At 37.6% G+C, this 22,902-nt stretch overlaps 1 protein-coding gene and 1 long non-coding RNA gene across 5 annotated transcripts in view; one reads left to right on the top strand and one right to left on the bottom strand.

Moving 5' to 3' along the window:
- cfap61 (cilia and flagella associated protein 61) overlaps positions 1–22,902 on the top strand; it is a 31,604-nt gene that overhangs the window by 436 nt on the left and 8,266 nt on the right. For 2 of the 4 annotated variants that reach the window (XM_067418171.1, XM_067418170.1), the window contains exons 2-18: positions 28–177; positions 1,319–1,469; positions 1,564–1,640; positions 1,929–1,996; positions 2,093–2,210; positions 2,992–3,124; positions 5,172–5,381; positions 5,473–5,526; positions 5,673–5,794; positions 6,650–6,689; positions 7,625–7,764; positions 8,402–8,528; positions 8,614–8,691; positions 8,768–8,974; positions 9,316–9,444; positions 17,407–17,534; positions 21,178–21,270. In XM_067418171.1, coding sequence (XP_067274272.1) covers positions 35–177; positions 1,319–1,469; positions 1,564–1,640; positions 1,929–1,996; positions 2,093–2,210; positions 2,992–3,124; positions 5,172–5,381; positions 5,473–5,526; positions 5,673–5,794; positions 6,650–6,689; positions 7,625–7,764; positions 8,402–8,528; positions 8,614–8,691; positions 8,768–8,974; positions 9,316–9,444; positions 17,407–17,534; positions 21,178–21,270 — 2,018 coding nt within the window. In that variant the 5' untranslated portion in view covers positions 28–34. Of the gene's footprint in view, positions 1–27; positions 178–1,318; positions 1,470–1,563; positions 1,641–1,926; positions 1,997–2,092; positions 2,211–2,991; positions 3,125–5,171; positions 5,382–5,472; positions 5,527–5,672; positions 5,795–6,649; positions 6,690–7,624; positions 7,765–8,401; positions 8,529–8,613; positions 8,692–8,767; positions 8,975–9,315; positions 9,445–17,406; positions 17,535–21,177; positions 21,271–22,902 lie in introns of those variants that run through there. The other 2 variants (XM_067418172.1, XM_067418173.1) reach the window with 2 other exon arrangements.
- On the bottom strand, positions 14,064–19,773 carry LOC137041651 (uncharacterized). The gene is made up of 3 exons (XR_010898132.1): positions 18,257–19,773; positions 18,016–18,141; positions 14,064–14,424 (listed from the first exon to the last, which is right to left on the bottom strand). It is a non-coding gene; the product is annotated as an uncharacterized lncRNA (long non-coding RNA).

The raw sequence follows: 22,902 nt of genomic DNA, 5'->3' as shown, positions 1-22,902 counted from the left end.
TCTATTCATATGTATGTGTTGTATTAGATTTAAAATGAGCACTGTCACTTCATCCGCTGGTAAAGTTGAGAGTGTGACTGTGAGGAGGACGGAATGGTCAGACGCTGAAGAGATCGATCACCTGATCAGACCGGCTGCTGTTGCTGTGTTTGGGAGACTCAATGTCATCCATCTTCTGTAAGTGTAAGGGTTAGTCAGATAAAAGTCATTAGTCTCGCAAAAACAAAATCAAAAAAAGTTCGCAAGCATTAGTATTTTTTAATGTTTTTGAAAAAATCTCTTCTGCTCCCATGGCTGCTTATTTGATCAAAAATACAGGGGAAAAACAGTAATATGTTGAAATATTATTACAATTTTATATAAGGGTTTTCTTTTTTAATATACTTTAAAATATAATTTATTTCTGGGATGCAAAGCTGAATTTTCAGCATCATTCTTCAGTGTCACATGATCCTTCAGAAATCATTCTAATAGGATTTGATACTTAGTTATTTGTGCTGTCAAATGACTAATCGCATCTAAAATAAAAATGTGTCTACATAGTATATGTGTGTGTAATTATTATGTGTATATAAATACACACACACATGTATATATTTAAGAAATATATGTTATACCTATGTATAAAATATTTTAAATACCTTTTTATTCATCAAAGAATCCTATAAAAAGCATTATAAGTTAGGCTATAAAAAATATAAAGCAGCACAACTATTTCCAACACTGATAATAAATCACCATATTAGAATGATTTCTAAAGGATCATGTGAGTGAAGACTGGAGTTATGATGATGAAAATTCAACTGTAATAACAGAAACAGTTAATATTTTAAAGTATATTTAAAAAGAAAACCATTATTTTAAATGTTATATTTCACAATAAAAATTGTTATTTATATATATATATATGTGTGTGTGTGTGTGTGATTAATCACATCTTACAGAGAAGTTTGTTTATATATATATATATATATATATATATATATATATATATATATATATATATATATATATGTATATATATATATATATATATATATATATATATATATATATATATAATATATATATATATATATATATATATATATATATATATATATAAACAAACTTCTCTGTAAGATGTGATTAATCACACACACACACACACACACACATATATATATCCCCTATATTATAAAAGTATAGCATTTAAACTGCTGTGTTAATGCATGTATGTCAGTCTGTGTAAAGACACCAAATTGCCAGTCCAGAAGCACATCTGAAGTGTAAATTTGCCAATTATAAAGGAGATTATTGTTTTCATTCATCATTGCAGTGAGAAAGCAAATTTAGCCGTGACCCTGAGCACCACTAAGAGTGAAGTCCTCGCCCATGCATCTCTCTCAGATCACCCCATTGAAGAACTGGTGGATCAGGCATGCTGGGAGAATTTACTTAAGAATCATGTAAATGGAGAGAAATTCACTGTAAGTAAAGCCAATAGGCTAAACCAAGGTGTCCATTAATATTTAATATATCGTTTGTCCAGCCCCGATAGTCTTGTTTCTCTCTTTTTTCCAGCCCATGAATACTCTTTTCCTCCGTCTATTTGTGGCTCAGCCTGGCTTCTCCATAGGGGGCGCTAAAGAGATAGTGAGGTAAAAGGAAAGTCCTTTGTAAAGGTGAACAGGCTTTGTGAAGTTCAACTATAAGAATTACAGTTCGGCTGTATTACATGAATACTCTCAGTCTGCTCATTGGTTTATATTTAACTTAATAAAACAAGACAGATTTTTCTATAGTTATTTGGTTAGAGTGAATATGACCTTAAGCTGCACAAATTGTATTGACTGTATAGCAATGCCTTCCTGTATCCATTCCACTCAGTCATGCTATATCAAATTTCATTAACAAAGGTTTTTATTTCCTTCCGATGCAACGTCTAGAACAGTTTTCAATGCCATTGTGGAGCTGGAATACATCTGCCTTCTGACTCCACACAGAGGCTCACTTGGTAAAAATGAATATCACTTTGGAGATTTTTGTATGCTGGCATTGACAGTAAAATTGTTCAACAATAAGATGTTTTCTGTCATGCTCTTCATAACAGAGGCAGCACTGGAGAAGATCTTTGAACCCGTGACACCTGTTCAGGAGGAAGTTCAGTATTCGGCCTATGTCTGTCATCGACACAGTCACTGCCCTCGACTTCACATCCGCAGAGCCAGGTTTACAAACACCTCTCACTCACTCGGAAATGGAGAACAACATGCCTGGGTCATATTTCACTGTGTTAGGACATTTTGTTCATAACAATTAAGCACATTTTTTAAATTACATTTTTATTTATTTTAATTATATATTAAAATGTACATATAACATATAATAACATATTACAATAAAATAACAATTATATATATATTGTACTATATTATATATATATTAACAATTATATATATATTAACAATTATATATATAATTGTTGTTTTATTGTGATACTGTTGTGCTGAATTAAAGCATATATCAATAACATTTTTCATACTTACTGTATTAGTGACAGACACTTCAATAGTCTTGTATTAATGAGAAACTAATGAGAATCATCAATCAGAAAAAGAAAATTAACAAAGAACTACAAAGCGAAACATCCATAAACATTACAATGATTGGGGGATATGTGCTTAGTGTGGTAAATGTGTAATAAAATAATATTACAATTGAAAGGGATTTTAAAAAATCATGATATTCTTAAAATATAAATATTCTCTGTGCAAAAAAAAATATTTCTAGTTTTTTTCACTTGTTGTGAAATATGACATAGCCATGCATGTTTCTGTTCAATTCACTCAGACATTTGTGTAGTTTCATCTGACGTAAAGCCGATCATAATCCACGTCTAGACTGTTTTTTTCCTGCTGTACACAGTTTGTATCAATATGCAGTTTATACAGGACATTTGCAGCACAATGATGAATTAAATTCCCGATGCAATAACTTCAAATTCCCCAGAGTAGAGGATCACGATGACATCATGGACATATTTGCGGAGCAGATCACGCCACTGGTGGAGTCCCACGGGCCGTACTTTCTGTCTGAGCTCATCGAGGCACAAGATGAGGAGAATCATACAGCCGTCTGTGAAGTTAGTAGTTTTTTAATATTTATTTTTAATTAATTTTTTGACAATTGGGAGCTTAAATAGCATAGTATAGAGCTAAAAAAAATATGTGCTGGATAATAAAGCTCAGATCATTTGGTTTAAGAAAAAGGTTATTTTTCCTATGTGCACAAATGTTTAATAATCTATCAGGTTTTTCTCTTAGACAACAAAATGGAGAGCAACTGGTAACTTGCTTCTATCTATTGAGAAAAATAGCCCAGTAATCCGTAAATTCACAGACTCTTTATGCAAAGTGGGGCAGAAATTGTGTTAGTTTGTGTTTTCTCAGGAATGACAGGACGACAGATCGCCCCACTCTCTCCCCTGCGGCGCATGCTGACATGTGTTCATGCGACATATGGCAGATGAGAGCTCATGCCCTGCCAAGACATACTCACACTGAACATATTGTGTCCAGACATCTGTAGCGGTTTTGCCTTTTGTCTGAATGTCCCGTCCATTCAGCAGGACAACTGTACTACATTGCCCAGGAGGATTACAAAAAAAAAATTAAGAGAAAATTCATAAATTATTACAGAGGTGTTGTTTTTCTAGGCCTTTTATGAGAGTTTTAAATTATAAATGGCAAATTTCATGAAATCTGTCAGGAGCATGTCCAGGTCATATTTCACCCCCAAAAAAAGAAATAGAAAGAAATAAAAAATTTCTTTAAGAAAAATAAGCCTATTTAGTACCATTATCATAGGATTAAACGGTACATAACACACACAGATTCTGCCAGTCTCATGTTAATCTTGAGTACCTATAGAGTAGTGTTGAATCCTTCATATCTGAGAAGTCTTTGTTTATCAGATTTATAAAAGACAGATACGCTGTACCGACGGTGGGCAGTAGGCAGAGCTAAAGAGACGCGAGCGCATGCACAATACATAATTGCATTATCCCTGGATAACGTTCGCTTCACTATATGTCAACAAAACACAGACATCTGATGCGGTTTCACTCAACGCTTGCGGTTTGGGCTCGTGACACACACTAACAGAACTCCGTTGCCGCTCCGAAACGCAAACTGCGTACTGTTTCCTTAATGCTGGGTTATTTGGGAAGCTGAAAAAGGTTATCTTTCCCTCATAACCAGAAGACTTTAGTGACATTGTTGATTTTGTGGTCTAAAAACAAAATGGCAGCGCGGCCAATGGTTTCCGTAACCAGAACGAAACTCGATGATGGGCTCTTGCTCTCGTTCTTCCTCTAGTTGATTTGATCATGCACTCATCAGGGAGAAGTGCCCATAAAAGCAATTCCGCCCTTTATGACATCATACAGGGTCATACTCGGAAATAAAAAAACTTTACGAAACTTGTTTGAATCCTGAAGAAGTGTGTTTGACACAAAAATACTCCGTCAAACTCGTATTTTGTAATTTTGGCCTTTAAAGTGTAAATAAGTCGGAATGGATGAAATAGCATTAGGACCCCCCTGTAAATCTTACTGTAAATCTAGGACCCCCCCCCCCACCCCACCCCCTTTAAAAACTCATTAAACTCAATAACTCATCAATTAAATTGTGTGTGTGTGTGTCCTTGTTTATATTACATTGTGGGGACCCATAAGGATAGTAAAATCTGAGATCACCTTTTGGGGACCAGCCAGCATTCCCCACTTTGCAAAAGGTTTATAAATCATACAGGATTGTTTTTTTTGTTTTGTTTTTTTTAAAGTAAAAATGCAGAATGTTTCCTGTGATGGGTAGGTTTAGGGGCAGGGGCAGTGTTGGGGGATAGAATGTACAGTTTGTACGGTACAAAAACCATTACGTCTATGGAGAGTTCCCACAAAGATAGTGAACAAGACGTGTGTGTGTGTGTGTGTGTGTGTGTGTGTCCTGGTAATCCCTACGTTATGGGGACAAAATGTCAAATGTCAAAATGTGTGTGTGTGTGTGTGTGTGTGTGTGTGTGTGTGTGTGTGTGTGTGTGTGTGTGTGTGTGTGTGTGTGTGTGTGTGTGTGTGTGTGTGTGTGTGTGTGTGTGTGCGTGTGTGTGTGTGCGTGTGTGTGTGTGCACAGACTGAAGGAGCTGTCGTAGGCTTTGTCGCTGTGAGTGGCCAAATGGATTTGAAGCTTCTCAATCAGTGCTTTGAACTTGGGGCTTTTGAAGGACTGAGAAAGACAAATTCAGCACATCAAGAGGAACCATCAGAGCAACCGCAACCGCTGGAGGAGGAAAACCATGTCACCGATGCCCAGGAATCTTCTGAAACCAAAGAACCTGTGGAAGTGAGTTTCAAAAGACACGTTCAGCATGCATAATGGTGATCATTTATGTGTGAATTCCAGCTCCTTTACTAACCCAAATACAAATTCACAGGGTGAACTGAGGGCAGCGGAAGAGAGTGGAGACGAGCATACTGACATATCTCAGGTCAGAGATAGACATCATCATTTTTTAGACAATTCTAAAAATTTCTTCGTTTGCATTATATTTTGGGAATCCCTCCAAATGTGGTTCATGTCAGGTACCTTATGTAAAATGCTTGTTTTTGTCCCTCTATTGATTTTTCGAATAAGCCTGAGTATGCTGAGTCAAACATCAAAGAAGCAGTGGACTCCAGTGAGGACTATGAACCAGATGGACCTCCTAATGCATTCTGCATCCAGCTCTTCACCATCGAAAAGAAGATTGAAATGAGGTGACGTCTTAGACTAGTATGCAGGGAAAGAATAATGCTGGTAAATTTCACAAATAATAAGAAGAAACACACAGTGACCTAAACATGAAATTTTGAAGTAGAAAAGGTGAAATTGTATCTTCTGGTAAAACGTATTATAATAATCTTGGTTTCATTTACAACTTTGAAATATTTTGTACAGTGTAAAACCACAGCAACCACCCAAAACTGCAACGAAACATTCTAAAACCAGTCCGTTTAATTCAGAGGGTGGACAATCAGGAATCATGAAAAACTCAATTATAACTGTTTTTGGTGCAAGAAACAATGACTCTAGTGGGAAAACGCTATACAAGTGTAAAATATGGCTCATCTAAAGTATGTAAGCTATAAAAAGTCAGCAGAATTTGTACTGGATAAATGAAATTTGGTTAAATGAAAACTGTCTGACCAAGCTCCAGTGGCTTCAGCGAGGAGCTGTTGTAAAAATCAGTCTGAGTGTTATTTGGCTCCTGCTGAGCTGGTCTGTGTGCCACCTTATTGGCCAGCTGTTGTGGAATATGGAGGCCTGTCCCACCCACAGAGCATGAACATGTAATTAATGAGTAGAATGCTTAAAGTGACAGCGAGACCAACTAGACTGAACTCTCCTTTTTAGTGTCCAACATGGCAGCCTTTCTCATTGCACCTACAGAACAGATGATACTCATAATATCATCCAAGTGGATGCTCCACACTGGGAGTGTTTGAGGAAAGACCCCTGACATGAGTGTAAAACGCTTTGGGTATACAGTAGTACATATGAAAGTGCTATATAAATAAATCATTCATTCATTCATAAGCGATCTTTTCTGTTTTCGTCTTCTTTCCTCAAAGATCAGCTGATTTCCTGCCGTACCTGTTTAAACTGTTTCCGGTAAGTAAATACATAAATCAGCTTATTCATGGCATAGTTAACGCAAAAAAGAAAATTGTGTCATCACTTACTCACGCTCAAGTTGTTCAGACCTGTATGAGTTTCTTTCTTCTGCTGAATACAAAAGAAGATATTTTGAAGAATGTTGTTAATCAAACAGTGGATGGTAGCCATTGACTTCCGGAGGGGGAAAAAATACTGTCAAATTAAATGGCTATCGTCAACTCTTTAAAATATCTCCTTTTGTATTCAACAAAGGGAAAAAAATCATGATGGCGAGTCATTTTTTGGGGGTGAACTATGCCATTAAAGGAATCACCCAAATAATGAATTAATTCACCCCAAAAAAATGTATTTGCATAATTTACTTGCCTTATGTTGCTCCAGCTGCTTTATGACTTTCTTTACCTACAAAACGTAGCAAGTGTAGTTCATATGATTTATGTGCTGTATTCCAAGCCTTTGAAAACACCTTTGAAAAGCCTTTAGCTTTGTGTGAGAGATTTTGAAAACAGCAGAGTGACATTCTTCAAAATATCTCCTTTTGAGTACTGTGGAAGAAAAAAGTCACAGGTTTAAGATAACATGAGCGTGAATACACTATTGTTGAAAAGTTTGGGGTCAGTAGGATTTATTTTTTGCAAGAAATGAATACCTTTGTTCAGCAAAAATGTAACATATTGATCAGAATTGATAATAATAAGACGTTATTATAAATCAGTATGTCAGAATGATTTCTGAAGTATCATGTGCTGAAAATTCAGCTTTGATCAAAGGAATACAATACATTTTAACATATATTATAAAAGACAACAGTTCTTTAAAATTGTCATAATATTTCACAATATTGCTTTTTTACTGTATTTTTGATTTGTACATTTTAATAAATCTAATAGATATGATATCAAGTGTAATGCTGTCCATGTGTCCCACAGGATCGAGACTTCTGTGTGATCTCCGTACCTAAACTGACTCCAGATTTCCCGCTGCTGCAGTCCTTCATCAGAGTCGCCCCTCGTGACACCAGCGTCTTCCCGCAGGAACTCTACCTGTGTCACCGGTGGGGTCTGCTGAGGTACACACCCTCTCAGTCATCTGAATCAGTCTCTAAAGGAAGCCTCTAGGAGAGGAATTGTGAAATAGCACATGGTTGAAACCACAAGGTAGTAAAAGAACAATAGTGTGGCCTTGTTAGTGAATAAAAACAGATTCTACTGAAGGTAAATCAATTATTCTGTGTTCTAACATATTTAGCCTCAGATTTTTCTAAGAAGAATGTAGTTTTATTAAACATGTAGCAACATTTCTACATTTGTTAGGAAATTAATTCATACATTTCAAAGAAATAATGCTAAATAAAAGTAACACTTTACAATAAGGTCCTATTAGTTAAGGTCCTATTAGTTATATATTATTTATTAATATATATTGATATTTAACTCAGGTCCATTAAATAAAATGAACAGATACAACTTTTGATTTTAAATAATATATTAGTAAATGTTGAAATTAACATTTACTACTGTAAGATGGATAAATGCTTTAGAAGACTTTTTTATTGTTAGCTCATGTTTACTAATGTAAATGAAACCTTATTTTAAAGTGTTACCAAAATAAATATAAAAATATAAAAAATACTGGCAGGCATGGTGATGAAATGCAGTCCTGGTGCTTGGATTCATGTTTCAGACTCATGTTTTTCTGTCCATCAGGACGTTGGAGGTGCGTGTGGCAGTGTCATCAGATATCCCAGCAATCCAGAGTTTGAGTGAGAGTCTAAGCCAGCGGGAGTCCATCAGAGAAGACCTGGATCTGTTCCTACAGGCCCGAAAAGACCCGGTCTGTCACCAACCACACGCTAGACTGTCTCAGATTGTCAACAGAGCTATGTTTGTGATGTCTGAGCATTGTCTCTCATTCTCAGAATGGAACAGCTCTTCAGGCATTTGTGGCGCAGGTCGAGGGGAGAGTTATTGGTTTGATAATCATCAGAGATGAAGAGGTAAATGTTTAATGACGTGTCATGGGGTTTGCTGTTTCTTACCAGTAATCGTTTGCCACGTGTGTTGTTCTCCCAGGAGACTGAGTTCATCCGAGCCAACTTTGACGTCGAGAGGTTCTTGTACTTCAGCCATCACCAGCGAGAGGAGCATGGCCGACTGTGTCACTTTCTCCTCGACCCTGTTTTCCAGCATCACACCAAATGTATCTTCAAGGAGGTGCTACGCTTGGCGCACAAGTCCTGCCTCTATTACCTCCTCCATCCACCTCATTACAACCATAAGGTGGGCAAAAGTAAAAAAGACCACAGTAATCTCACACGTGTGTCCTCTAGGGCAGAGGTTTCCCCAATGGAGGTTTGTGAGTTGATGAATGTGACCATTAACCAAAATCAAAGAACCATAATTAAATATCTTGTTTTCAAATCTCAGGGCATACTTCAAGTAAATATTTAATGTCTAAGGTTTGGCTAAAAATAATAATAAAAAAACGTTTGGGAACCCTTGCTGTAGTTACAGAAGTTTGCAATCGAAAGACGTGATTTCTGGTTCAGAGTTTGAACCAGCAACCTTTTCATACCTGCTCATAAACATTTCTTCTTTTGTCCTTCTTTGTCTTCTCTCAGAATGTCAGTTATCACTCTCTGGCAACAGTGATGAATTTCATGGTGCCGGTGACCCCGAGACGACAGATAATCTACCCGCTGGAAGAGTTGGGTATTAACACGCCGTCCCAGCAGATCACCAAACAACAGGTCAGACTGAAACCAGCTTCCTGAAATATGAACATCATTGTGCATTTAAAGCGATTTTAATTGATTAAATACTGAAACAATGGTAGGATCTAGCTGAACGGGGTGAGGTTTTCATTGCAGCTGCTGGGATTGCCACCTCTGAGAGCAAAAAGACACTAGACATAGCCTAAAATTTCTAGTGTAAAATCACAAGCCAGACTCTCATTCTTTCCCATACCAGACAGGGGTGTCTGGTATTTTTAGGGTTTTCAGGTTTTTAGGAACCCTGAACCCAAATTTAGGGTTTCAGGATTTTTATTTCTTATGCATATTTTGTGATTATTTTAATACCTTTTCTATGTAAAGTACTTTGAATTATCATTGTGTATGAAATTTACTACATAAATAAATTTGCCTTGCCTAGTTTAAAGTATTCCGTGTAACTAACCACCATAATGCTTGGCTGTTGTATTTGTATCCATATCTATAGCACAAACAGTGGCCGACTGAATAGACTAGTCTTACAAGTTAGTCATCAAAATTTGATCTTTTAGACTTATCATAACTTTTTAAGTCAAGTTACATAAAAAAATGATGGGAGTAGATATTTCTGCATGTGATCGACCGATGACACACAAACTAAAGAACATAGACGATAATTTCCATAATGACCAATGCAATCTACCAGTTAGCGTCTGGTTTAAAGGGTTAGTTCAACCAAAAATGAAAATTATACCATGATTTACTCACCCTCCTCTAGTCATCCTAGGTGTATGTGACATTCTTCTTTCAGACCAATCAAATCTGAGTTATATGAAAATGTCCTGGCTCTTCAGAACTTTATAATGGCTGTGAATGGTTGTGTCGTTTTTGAAGTCCATACAAGTGCATCTATCCATCATATAACTACTCCACACAGCTCCGGGGGGTTAGTAAAGGCCTTCTGAAGCGAAGTATTGCACTTATGTAAGAAAAATATTCATTTTTAAAACTTTATTAAAGGGGGGGTGAAACACTCAGTTTCAGTCAGTGTCATGTCAATCTTGAGTACCTATAGAGTAGCATTGCATCCTGCATATCTCCGAAAAGTCTTTATTTTTTTAATAATTATATAAGAAAGATGCGCTGTTCCGAGTCTTTCCGAAAAAAGCCGAGCGGGTGGGGGCGTGTCGTGTGAGCGGAGCTGCTGCTGCTATTGTGTTGAGTCGAGTGCGTCGTAAAGCTGTGTCATCCCTAACAGCGGGAAAAAAACTTTATTCAAAATAAAAATATGGCTTTTAATCAGATACAGCCATACATCTATGATCCGGAATCAGACCCAGAGGCTGCAGTTGAACAGGAGCAGCAGCAAAAACGACTAGAGCAGGACGTCTCTATGTGGTACAAGTTATACACTAACTATATAATATGCTTAGCGGCTTGTGTTATTTACATATTTATACTTGAATTATATCGTCGTATTTTTGTCTTTGAAGGTGTACATGTGGGAAGTGCAGTTGTGCACGTGTGTGTGTGTGTGTTTACGCGTGGTTTGTGTAGACAGTAAGCGGACTGGTTTTGCAAGGCAGGTTAAGTTAGTGTTTACATAGAAAGACACGGAATAGTAGCGCATTTGAATGAAGAAGCGCGCTTATTTAGTTCAACATATTTCCCCACTCTTTGTGTATTGTTGTTTGGAGTGCTTTTACAATACACAAACATAAAGTTACACATATAGTGGCCAGCTAAACAAATGTACACGCACTACACATCGCATGCTCCATTGATCAATTAACTATACGTGATCATGTTTGGGCTACTTGATGAGCATAGGCAAAAACACAGACATTTGAAGCAGTCTCACTCACCGCCTGCGGTTCTAACGTTGGGACTGCTCCATCATTCAGCATTAGGCGATCGGGAAAATCCGGCGTCAAGCTGGGCCTTGTTTATGAAACAGTCGGCACCGAAATGCAGCGAACAGATATAAACATTCGCGCAACTCAGTTGCTGATCCGGAAAAGCAAATTACATCCACTGTTGCCTTACCGCGGGGTTTTTGGGGAATCTGTGCAGGACTGTCTTGGTCTGGCAACCAAAAACGCACTTTTTTGGTGACATTGTTATGTGCACATCACCTGTCCAGCATCCTACGAGCCAGCGCTTTGATGGGCGTAGCCTGTTGCTTTCGCTCTCTCTCTCTCTCTCTCTCTCTCTCTCACGCGCGCTTCCGGTAGAATTGTCCGTAAGGCCCATACAAGGAAATTCCGCCCCCATTAACGTCAAAGGGGACGCATGATCGCAAAAAACTTGCCGAAACTTATGACTAACCGGAAGTAGTATTTTTGACAAAGAAATACTCCCATCAAACGTCCACCTTAACTTTTGAAACTTTGTCTATGTTTAGTATGGGATTCCAAGTCTTTAACAGTGTAAAAAGATCAGTATGCATGAAACAGCATTTCACCCCCCCTTTAACTAAAATAACGAGCTTCCGGCGGTCAGCGTTAGCAAGTCGACTTAAAAAAGAGTGACACCTAAGAGCGCTAAAAAGCGCTAAAAGAGTGACACCTAAGAACTTGAGCCTGGTACGGCATGGCACGATTACAAACCGCTCTCTGGGAATTCTCTGCTCAGTTGTCTAACCACACTGAACCGTACTGGTAAAATCCATTAATTGACGTCGCCACTCAGGATTGGTTACTTGTGTGTTGCATGGCAACCAGTTTCTCTGTAGCTGGCTAAGCGCTTTGTTTGTAACACAATGTAAACTATAATTAATTATAAAATTAAAAGAAGTCTGTCAATAACGCTCTGTTTAGTTCCTGTCTCAATGAAGCCCCTCCTTCCATAAAATGCAATGTGCTCTGATTGGTCGGCTGGAAAAGTTTGTAATGATTGGTTTGGGAAATGTCCCGCCCCTTACCATGAGTTTCAACACACTACTAACTCAGCCAGGCCCCGTCCCTTTATTAGGAATATTCCTTGTATGGGCAGGAATTAGACTAAAATGGAGTTTAGTCAATACTAAAATGGTTTGGTTAAATCCCTAACCCTCAATATGAGTAACAATAACGAGGCAAACTTAAGCAACCACATTGAGTAGGAAATGACGTGCCACAAGAGGGTGCTGTGTAGTAAATGAATGTGCCTTCACACTAGTAATTTGTGACACACTTGTAACTCTCCATCTCTAAACTGTCATGGGACAGCATGACATCTTTGTTTCTCGCACTTATGTTTATCAATAATTAACGTTTTAGCTGTCTGCATTATTCCACTCATTATGCGTTTTGTGTATCAGAATCGTTAGCCGTACTAGAAGCAGACCACTGGGCCGTTGTTGCCTGAGGTTATTGAACATCTAGTTGTAAAGAAACAGATGGATAGATGGTGGCAGATGGCGGTGAATGTTTACGCTGCTTTGTAACAGGTAAAGCAGCAGCGTTCTTATCCAGCCATCATCAGAACAGCCAACATCTGCTGTAGACATGCTTGTGTGTTTGTGTGTGTGTGTACTCCTGAGTGAGATTCCACACACCCCTAGCCAGAGGGGGGATTTCACTTCACACAATGTTTCTTCATCAATACAATCTAAATGAGCTAAATTAATCATGAGGTGTTATGAAAGCACATTCAGCCCACATTATTTCACAGTTTTATTCAATAAAACACCTCAGTAGAGCATGAATAGAGCATTTAAGGTGCTGTCTCCCCCGCTAGTAATGGCAGTTCACAAAAAAAGCATGTAGGTGGGTTGCAAACCCTAAGTAGGCAGCATTTTGTACGTTCAAAACATGTTTGTGTAACGCTTTTCACTTGACGTCACTTAAATCACTGGGCGGACACGAGGAACTGCATTTCATCCGTTGTTTATTTAACACAAGGAGAAAGACTTTTTTTTTCTCTGCAGAAACAGTGGGCATTTATACATATACACATGTATCCTCTTTCAGGATGAGATAGGCGTTCTCTGCCGGAGGGAGGGGAGTAGTTTCACATGTAAAAGGCGGACGACCCACTTATTATGTCACCAAGAGGGGTCACACAACAATTATTAACCGAATAAAAGGTATTTTCTTGTAGTCAAATGTTAAAGTTGCTTCTTATTCATCCTTCTAAAGCCGATCGCCACATGCACTGCTATGAGGTCAATATGGTAACCCACATTAATGAAATGTTTATTATTTTAAAAAAAAATGTTCTGGCTGCTGAAAATTCAGCTTTGCCAGCACAAATAAATTACATTTTTAAAATAAATTCAAATATATAACAGTTATTTTAAATTGTAATAATATTTAACTATATTACCGTTTATTCCTATTCTCTATTATTGTTATATTACTGTATTTTTGATCAAATATATGCAGCCTATCATGTTATTAGCTTATTTTTGTGCTGTGTACTTTTGCTTTACAAACAATTCAGTCACCACTTAAAGTCCAATGTAAAGTCTGAGTTCTGAAGCTAAAGGCAGTAGACCGCAAGGCTGCTCATTAGGTTTTGGAACAGAGCTGCTGTGTCATATGCAGCTTTGTGTGTGTGTGTGTGTGTGTGTGTGTGTGTGTGTGTGTGTGTGTGTGTGTGTGTGTGTGTGTGTGTGTGTGTGTGTGTGTGTGTGTGTGTGTGTGTGTGTGTGTGTGTGTGTGTGTGTGTGTGTGTGTGTGTGTGTGTGTGTGTGTGTAGTGCATTAGCAAGAAACACAAGCTGTCACCCTTCAGTCCACATTAGAAAGCTCCATTTGGTAGCGCAGCAACGCTGGTGTCCAGGCAGCGCTGCAGATAAGAGCGCAGTGACTGCGTTAATCCTCCGTCCGGTCCAGATGAATTAATCAGAGTTAAAGCACCTGTTCGGTCTTCGTCAATAGAGTGTTGTGTTACGAAGGGCATTATGTCTGATAGAAGTGCTGCATGTCCTCCAGTGTTTGAGACGGACGCACCTGGGCTGGCTTTACCTGAGCAGAGAGGACAGGGTCAGCTCCTGTTTGGCATCCTCTTGTCATTTCATGAGCAGGAATACCATCTATGAACATTTTTGGAGTTTTGAAAAAAATTAACATCACATAAAACACTTTCACAGTCTACCTTTATTGCCAAACATCTTCTGTGCCACCTTTACAGCCGCTATGGGTTAAAGAGATACAAGAGAGAAAGACCAATAAACATCATCATTTACATTATAAATGCTGAATATTTTATCAGTATCAGTGGATAGTTTTCAAATGTTTGTCTTTTACCTTGGATAAAAGCGTCTGCTAAATGATTAAAAGTTAAATGTAAATGTAAATGTACCTCATTTAAAACTTTATGTGACCCTGGAGCACAAAACCAGTCCTAAATCGCACGGGATCGGGTATATTTTTGGCAATAACCAAGAATACATTGTTGGTCAAAATTATAGATTTTTCTTTTATGCCAAAATTCATTAGGTTATTAAGTAAAGATCATGTTCCATTAATATATTTTGATATTCCCACTGTAAATATATCAAAATTGTATTATTAGCAGTAATATTCATTGCTAAGGACAAATTTAAAGGTGATTTTCTCAATATTTATAGTTTTTTGCACCCTCAGATTTCAGATGATGTATAAATTTCAATTTCATAAATTTGACCCTTATGACTTGTTTTGTAGTACAGGGGCACATATATAAAAAGAAAAGAGACAGCAAAATAGATAGACCAAAAATAGATAGCAAAAGCAATATATGTATTCAAAAGTTTAGTTTTTTTTTTTTTTTTAAACTAAAGTTTACTTTAATTAAGCAAGAATACGTTAAATTAATCAAAAGTGACAAGAAAGATTTTAATAGTATGGCTAAATATTTAAAATAAATTGCTTTTCTTCTGAACTTTAGGTTTAAAAAAAGTATCATGTTTCCACAAAAACGTGACACGCAAGACTGGAGCAATGATGCTGAAAATTCAGCTATGATCACAGGAATAAATTACATTTTATATTCACATAGAAAACATTTTATTTTATATTTTTACATTTTATAAACATTAGTTATTTTAAATGGTAATAACATGATATATATAAATTGAAATGTATATTAAATAGTTTTTAGTAAAATTGCTTATGACATTCAAAACTTCCCAGAGGGCACCAGAAAATGACGTCTGTGTGATTTTCGTTCACATGATTCCTGTCGTGCGTTTCTGATTTCTGCCTTCAAGTGGCCCAACACGTCCAGAATTTAAACCTCCTTGAGTCCCGGCCATTGATTACAGCAATTAATGAATGACTTTGAAGAGCCAATCATTGACGGCCATGTAATCAGCTACGTTTCCTTAAATTAGAATGACAATTTCGGCCTCTCCCTTCCCAGAGTTCACCGCGTCTCTATTCTTTCATGTTAAATCAGATAAGGTGTACCACAGAACAAATCCCTCAAATTATTCATGCTCAAGGGCCAATTAGAGAAGTAGAGAGAGAATGATTAGGAGAACGCGGCAGCTGTTCGCTTTGAATTGATTCAGAGACGGCCAAACATGTCCCTCTCTGTAAATCTGCTCTAAGAATTGACCATTTCTATGCTTCATATTAGGCGCAGAGCCCATTGAAGTGGCCTGCACTGTTTTTCATAGAGTGGGTTTCCATTCTTTCAGTGGAACTCAGCACATTTCAATATTTTAGATGAGTTATAGTGTTCGCTAATGCAATGCATTTTCCTGTCGGCTGTGCTGGTATCTTTTTAGCTCAATAAGTGCTCAGTGAAACATACTGTCGCTCTCGCGCTGATTAAACTATTGTCATGCAGGGGAAGCTTTCCAAATGGAATAGTCTATGTGTGGAATATCAGCAGTGCTTTTAGGAAAACTGCCATTACTGTTAGCTGCTAAGTAAGCTTAGCTGTTAGCTGTTAACTCAATGGTTAAAGGACAAACATACACCCGAAACACAACGCAGGACCGGTTGGGTTGACCATTTCACTGCACCGACAAGCAAAGGCTTATGAGATTATCCAGGGTTCAACAATGAGACCCGGTCGAGCTGGTAGTTCAAATGACCACAAATACGATGAACTGCTGTTTGACCTACATATCTCTATTCATGTTAGGAAAAAAACTGTGTATTTTTCATTATATTTTTAACATCTTCTGCTCACCAAGGCTGAATTTATATGATTAAAATGCAGTAAAAACAGTAATATTGTAAAATATAATTACAATTTAAAATAAATGTTTTCTATTTAAATATATTTTAAAATTTAATGTATTCCTGTGATCAAAGCTGAATTTTCAGCATCATTACTCCAGTCTTCAGGTTCTCCCACTTAGAAATCATGGAGGGGTCTGAAATTGTCAGATTGTTCCCCAAAATCTTGCAATACATGGCCCCTGTTATCCTCTCCTTAATACAGTGCAGTCTCCCTATGCAGAAAAACACCCCCACAGCATGATGCTACCACCCCCATGCTTCACAGTAGAGGTGGTGTTCTTGGGATGGTACTCATCATTCTTCTTCCTCCAAACACGTTTAGTGGAATTATGACCAAAAAGTTATATTTTGGTCTCATTTGACCACATGACTTTCTCCCATGACTCCTCTGGATCATCCAAATGGTAATTGGCAAACTTAAGACGGGCCTGGACATGTGCTGGTTTTAAACAAATAAATAATCATATATTGTGATTTCTGGATTTTTTTAGATTATTTCTCTCACAGTGGACATGTACCTACGAAGACAATTTCAAACCCCTCCATGATTTTCAAGTGGGAAAACTTGCAAAATAGCAGGGTGTTCAAATACTTATATAATCAATGTTGAAATATTTTCTGCTTCATACATATCTTTGTGCTAGTTGTGCGTTGTTGTATGATTTGTTTATCATTTTTTTATCACCAAATCTTGTATAAATATATGGTCATCAACTGCCCCACTCTAGGTGTCAGCATCAGCATTGGCCACTAAAAAACCTGTTCCAGTTAACCACCGTTGAGCATTTATATGGGTTAGATCATGACACTAATTTTGTTTTCTCATTTCTTTCTACCAGGCTCATTTTGCCCTGTACCACACAAACAGAAAACTCGCCATGGAGCCGAAGGTCACCATCAATGCCAGAATCGTGGTAGTGGGAGCATCCGACACGGGTTTAGCTTTTCTGGAAGCACTGACATTCAGGTAAGCATGCCATTTTGAAACGCTACTTCAATCAGATGGTAGACACTGTTAAAGAAGCCCTAAATAGCATTTGTGATTTCTTTTTGAAGAAACGGCAAGACGTTTTTGTCTGGTGGGGGGGGGCGTCTCAAGTGTGATCATAATTAGTGAGAGTGACCCTCAGGGATTTGAGCGAAACAATGATTGCATGAAATCTGAGCTTAAGGCTTTATATAATAACATTCAGCCCAACATGAGCCAATTAATAACTGTATTCTGGATCATTCTGCCTCTGGACAGAGCTCTCTTTGTGTTCTAAAGAAAGACAAAGCATTACATTTGAAAAACAGCCATTTGTAGATTCTTCAAATAAAAATATTATCTTTGTTAAAGTATTTTAAAACAGTTATTTCCCACACTTGGTTCAAAGGGGGAAGATTGGAAAGATTTTGACTTCAAAGGTTAGTTTACCCAAAAATAAAAAAAAATATTTATGACTCACCCCAATGTTGTTCCACACCCGTAAGACCTTCGTTCATCTTCAGAATACAGTTTCAGATATTTCATATTTAGTCCGAGAGCTTTCTGTTCCTCCATTGAAAATGTATGTACGGTATACTGTCACTTTCTAGAAAAGAGAATAAAAACATCATCAAAGTAGCCCATATGTGACATCAGTTGGTTAGTTAGAATTTTGAAGCATTGAAAATACATTTGGGTCCAAAAATAACAAAAACTACAACTTCAGCATTTGCTTCTCTTCCGGGGTTGTTTTCGGGCATTTGCGTTCATTGTGTTCATCCTTTAAATATCAGGTCCACATTCTGGTAAAACACAAAAACAAAAATCTGATTTTAGATTGAGAGAAAACAGATATTTAAATGTCACTCTAGAAAAATGACCCACATCTAGAATTCATTTATAAACAAATATGCCATTGTGTTTCTTGAAAATATGATTTAGTCTACTATTTAGAAAGTTGAGGTAGTTAATCTTTGTTAATGTTTCTGCTCACCAAGGCTGTATTTAAAGAGTAAGTAATATTGTGAAATAATATTACAATTTAAAAGAACTGTTTTCTATTTGAATATATTGAAAAATGTAATTCAGCATCATTACTCCAGTCTTCAGTGCCATATGACAGTGTTATGATGACTTGTGGCTCAGGAAACATTTCTGATTATTATCAATGAAAACAGTTGTGCTGCTTCATATTTTTGTGGCAACCATGATACATTTTTTCAGGATTGAATAGAAAGTTCAAAAGCATCATTTATACAAATATTTTTTAACGTCTTTGCTGTCAATTTTGATCAATTTCATGCATCCTTGCTGTATAAAAGTATTGATTTCTTTTTTAAACAAATCATACTCGACCCTAGTATGATTTTTTTCAGAATTACATTTTATCGAGAGGATATCTGGAGATGTCAGGAGTTTGGAAGCAGCTTCTCACAGAGTGCTTGACCAAACAAAAGCTGTGATTTAAGGCTGTTCTTGTTTCCTGAAAGCTGATAACTGCCTGGCAACCAGGGGTCGCTCTGCGGTTGTGTGTGTGTGTGTGTGTTAACTCCTGCTGCTTTGGCAGGCACTGTGGGCACGCAGCTGTCTAGAGCTGGCAATGTGCGGAGGTCACGCGCTGGCCCTTTAATTAGCCTTGCCACTGTTCTCTAGGCCGCAATTGGTGTTTGCTGTCGCTAATGACTTGACTAATGAGGCAGTTAGTGTCCACTAAACTTATGGCCGGTCAGCCCCTGTAGAGGCCGCCTGACTAATGGAGAATGTGGAGGCCATGGCCGACAGTGCTTATCTATCAGGCCAAAACCGTTGGCCCCCCTCATACTCGCCCTCGTGTCCTTTATCACCCCTGAGGATGGGGTGAAATGCAGGACCACAGAGGACCGATAAAGATGCTTGGCCCCTGCTTGGCCCCTAAACTTAGCAGTCAGACACTGGCCACAATAGAGGCCTGTCAGCTGCTGATAAGGCCAGAACGTTGTGAGCTGGTGGTCAAGAACAGCCTGTGGAGAGAAAACACACACACAAGATTAACATTTCACACATTGACACACATCCTGGGTTTCCTTTTTCTAATATAAAAGATGGTCAAATAATTCCGGTCTTCAAATAATTCTGTAATTTATTACTGAAACAACGTCAACAAAAATAGTCAAAGTTTTAATTATTTTACAAACAATAGTGTGTACTGCATTTGTCAAGCTAAAGGGAAAAAACTATTATTGTGAGAAAAGTGATCAAACAAATGTTTCTTTAATTTATGTTTATCAATAACTAAAACATCCTGTCCCAAACTAGCTAACTCCTGAGTGGTTCATTTAGGCTAAATGTGCAACCCTTTTTTTTATTTTATTTGTAAAATTGTATTCCAGCAATAAACATGAATTTAATTCATGTTTATGGTTTAAAAAAAAAAAATCACACAAATCAAAATGTTTAAAAATATTATTTTAATGTTATTTTAGCAATAAACAATAATTTAATTAATTTTATAATCACTGTTTATAAATTAAATAAAATTATCTTTATTCATTTTTAATATATCAAGTGCATTTAGACAAGTCCCAAATTAAATATTTTAATGTATGCATGGTCTTAAACCTTTATTTTAATGTTATTGTATCAATACACATTCAGAAGCATTAATTTAATTAATTAATGTTTATGGCTTATATAAAAAGCATGTCCCAAATTTAATAACTTAATAGAATGAATCCCATTGTTAAAAATAAATAAACTGACTTTCAAACCCTATTTTGTACATTGTTCAAAGTGGTGTTAAAAATGGCCATTTCTCTGAAACATTTCCATGTGAATGTTTGTGCAAATCAAACATGCAGGAAGGAGTTCAGTGGAAAAAAACTCCCAGCTTAAATAAAAGACAGATAGCTGAAGATGACAGTAGCAGCTCCGTTTGTCTGCGCTGCTTAGAGCGCTAGAACGCAGACCTGCGGCTGTGTGTCCAGCGTCCTCCGTCTGATCAATCGTGACGGTCCGCAGGCCTCACACACTCACAAGCGCTCCTCTTTCTACACACGCTAGCCTGATTTCCTCTCCCGCCACAGATAGAGATCATGTCTTTCTAGCACATACAAAACAGGTCATTTACATGACAAGAGACCTTTTTACACTCCTGAGGGGACGGGAGGAGGGCGACGGGGGGAGACCACTGCACACAGGAAACAAAACGAGAGGGGGAAAAAAGACAAAACAAAAGGAAAGGCTTTTACTGTGATGGTTGGAGAAGAAAGCGCTTTAATGCAGGCCAGCGCTGCGCTGGAAATTAAGGGATTTCAGCATCTGTCCGTCGAGTGTTTGCAGAATAACCTCACACACCCCGCATGCTTTTGTTCAGACGTCGTCACTGTCCTCTCTTCATTCAATGGTATTCATTTTTGGACAGAAAAAAAGACAAAAAATTGGACAAAAATAGCCTCATTATCCAAAATGGACAAGATCTGTCCTACACGGGGTCTGTTCTTCAAAAGAGCACAAATCAAATCTATTAGCCCGGCACTTTTTTTGTAAAATCCATTAAGAGTATGAACATCAGTGTTTCTCATTATTTATAATGTCAAGATGCAAAAAAAGTTGATAACAAGATGTTTGACTCACACATTTCTCTCTCCTGCTTGTATTTGACCAGTCCTCATCTCCGATTCAACAATCTCACTCTCATCTCCACTCACGGCCTTCCAGATCGCTGCTCTGATGATAACATAAGATTTCTGGCTACAAGGTGAGCGATGCATTACAAACGAGAGGCATTTAGACTCCAAGCGGCATATTTCCACTCCACGAGAGAGGGAAAAACAGTGTCATTTCCATTCTATCATACAGATGTGAAGTGCTAAAGCATTAAAGCTGTTCTGGCCCCTCACTGGAGTCCAAACATGAAACATTGACTTATATTTTAATATTGCAATCCAGACAGTCATTTAATTAAAAACATTATTAATCATTTCTTAGGAGACCAGTTAAGACGGCAGCATTGAATAGCTATAAAAAGACATAAAAAATGTCAATGTTTTTCAAGTCAACATTGTATAGAAAAATGTATACAATTTGCTGACTCATTGAAATGCAGAAATTTGAGATGCAAATGAAATTTGAGATTAATAATTTTGGACTACTTTTATACAGTGCAAAACATGATTTTCTTATTGTTGTCTTGGATTCCATTACGAATATACTATATTGCCAAAAGTATTGAGACACCCCTCAAATCACTGAATTCAGGTGTTCAATCCCTTCATGGCCACAGGAGGATAAATCAAGCACTATACATGCAGTCGCTTCTACACACATTAGTGAAAGAATGGGTCACTCTTAGGAGCTCAGTGAAATCAAGCGTGGTACCGTGATTTCTTCCAAAATTTTCACACTACTAAATATTCCATGTTCAACTGTTAGTGGTATTATAAAACTGGAACAAACTGGTATTAGAAATTGGGAACAACAGCAACTAGGCCATGAAATCGGTCAATAGATACAGACCTCCAAACTTTGTGTGGCCTTCAGATAAGCTCAAGAACAGTGTAGAGAGCTTCATGGAATGGGTTTCCATGGCCGAGCAGCTCATCCAAGCCTTACATCACCAAGTGCAATGCAAAGCGTGGGATGCAGTGGAGTAAAGCAGCCGCCACTGGACTCTAGAGCAGTGAGACGTGTTTGCTGGAGTGACCAATCATGCTTCTCTGTCTGGCAATCCCATGGACGAGTCTGGGTTTGACGGTTGCCAGGAGAACTGAACTTGCCTGACTGCACTGTGCCGAGTGTCAAGTTTGGTGGAGGGGGGATTATGACATGGGGTTGTTTTTCAGGGGTTGGGCTTGGCCCCTTAGTTCCAGTGAAAGGAACTCGTAATGCTTCAGCATACCAAGACAATTTCATGATCCAAACCTTGTGGGAATAGTTTGTGGATGGCCCCTTCCTGTTCCAACATGACTGACATTGATGTATAAAGACATGGATGAGTGAATTTGGTGTGGAGGAACTTGACTTGCCTGCACAGAGTCCTGACCTCAACCCAATAGAACAGCTTTGGGATGAATTAGAGAAGAGACTGAGAGCCAGGCCTTCTCGTCCAACATCAGTGTCTGACCTCACAAATGAGCTTCTAGAAGAATGGTCAAACATTCCCATAAACACACTCCTAAACCTTGAGGAAAGCCTTCCCAGAAGAGTTGAATCTGTTATAGTGACATTTTACTTCTTAAGTATGTGTATCTTGACTAAAGGATTTTTAGATATTTGTACTGAAAACAATATCATCTTTTTTGGCAGAACATCTTATGTTTTTCTTCAAAGAGGAACAAATAATACTTGGCTGGAATAAATCAAGATAAAACTGGGTAAAGTATTACTTTAA

Source organism: Pseudorasbora parva, chromosome 15 (assembly GCF_024679245.1).
Source record: "Pseudorasbora parva isolate DD20220531a chromosome 15, ASM2467924v1, whole genome shotgun sequence".
Lineage (NCBI taxonomy): Eukaryota > Metazoa > Chordata > Actinopteri > Cypriniformes > Gobionidae > Pseudorasbora > Pseudorasbora parva.
The sequence above is the reverse complement of the archived record's forward strand: the minus strand, read 5'-3'. Positions and strand labels throughout refer to the sequence as shown.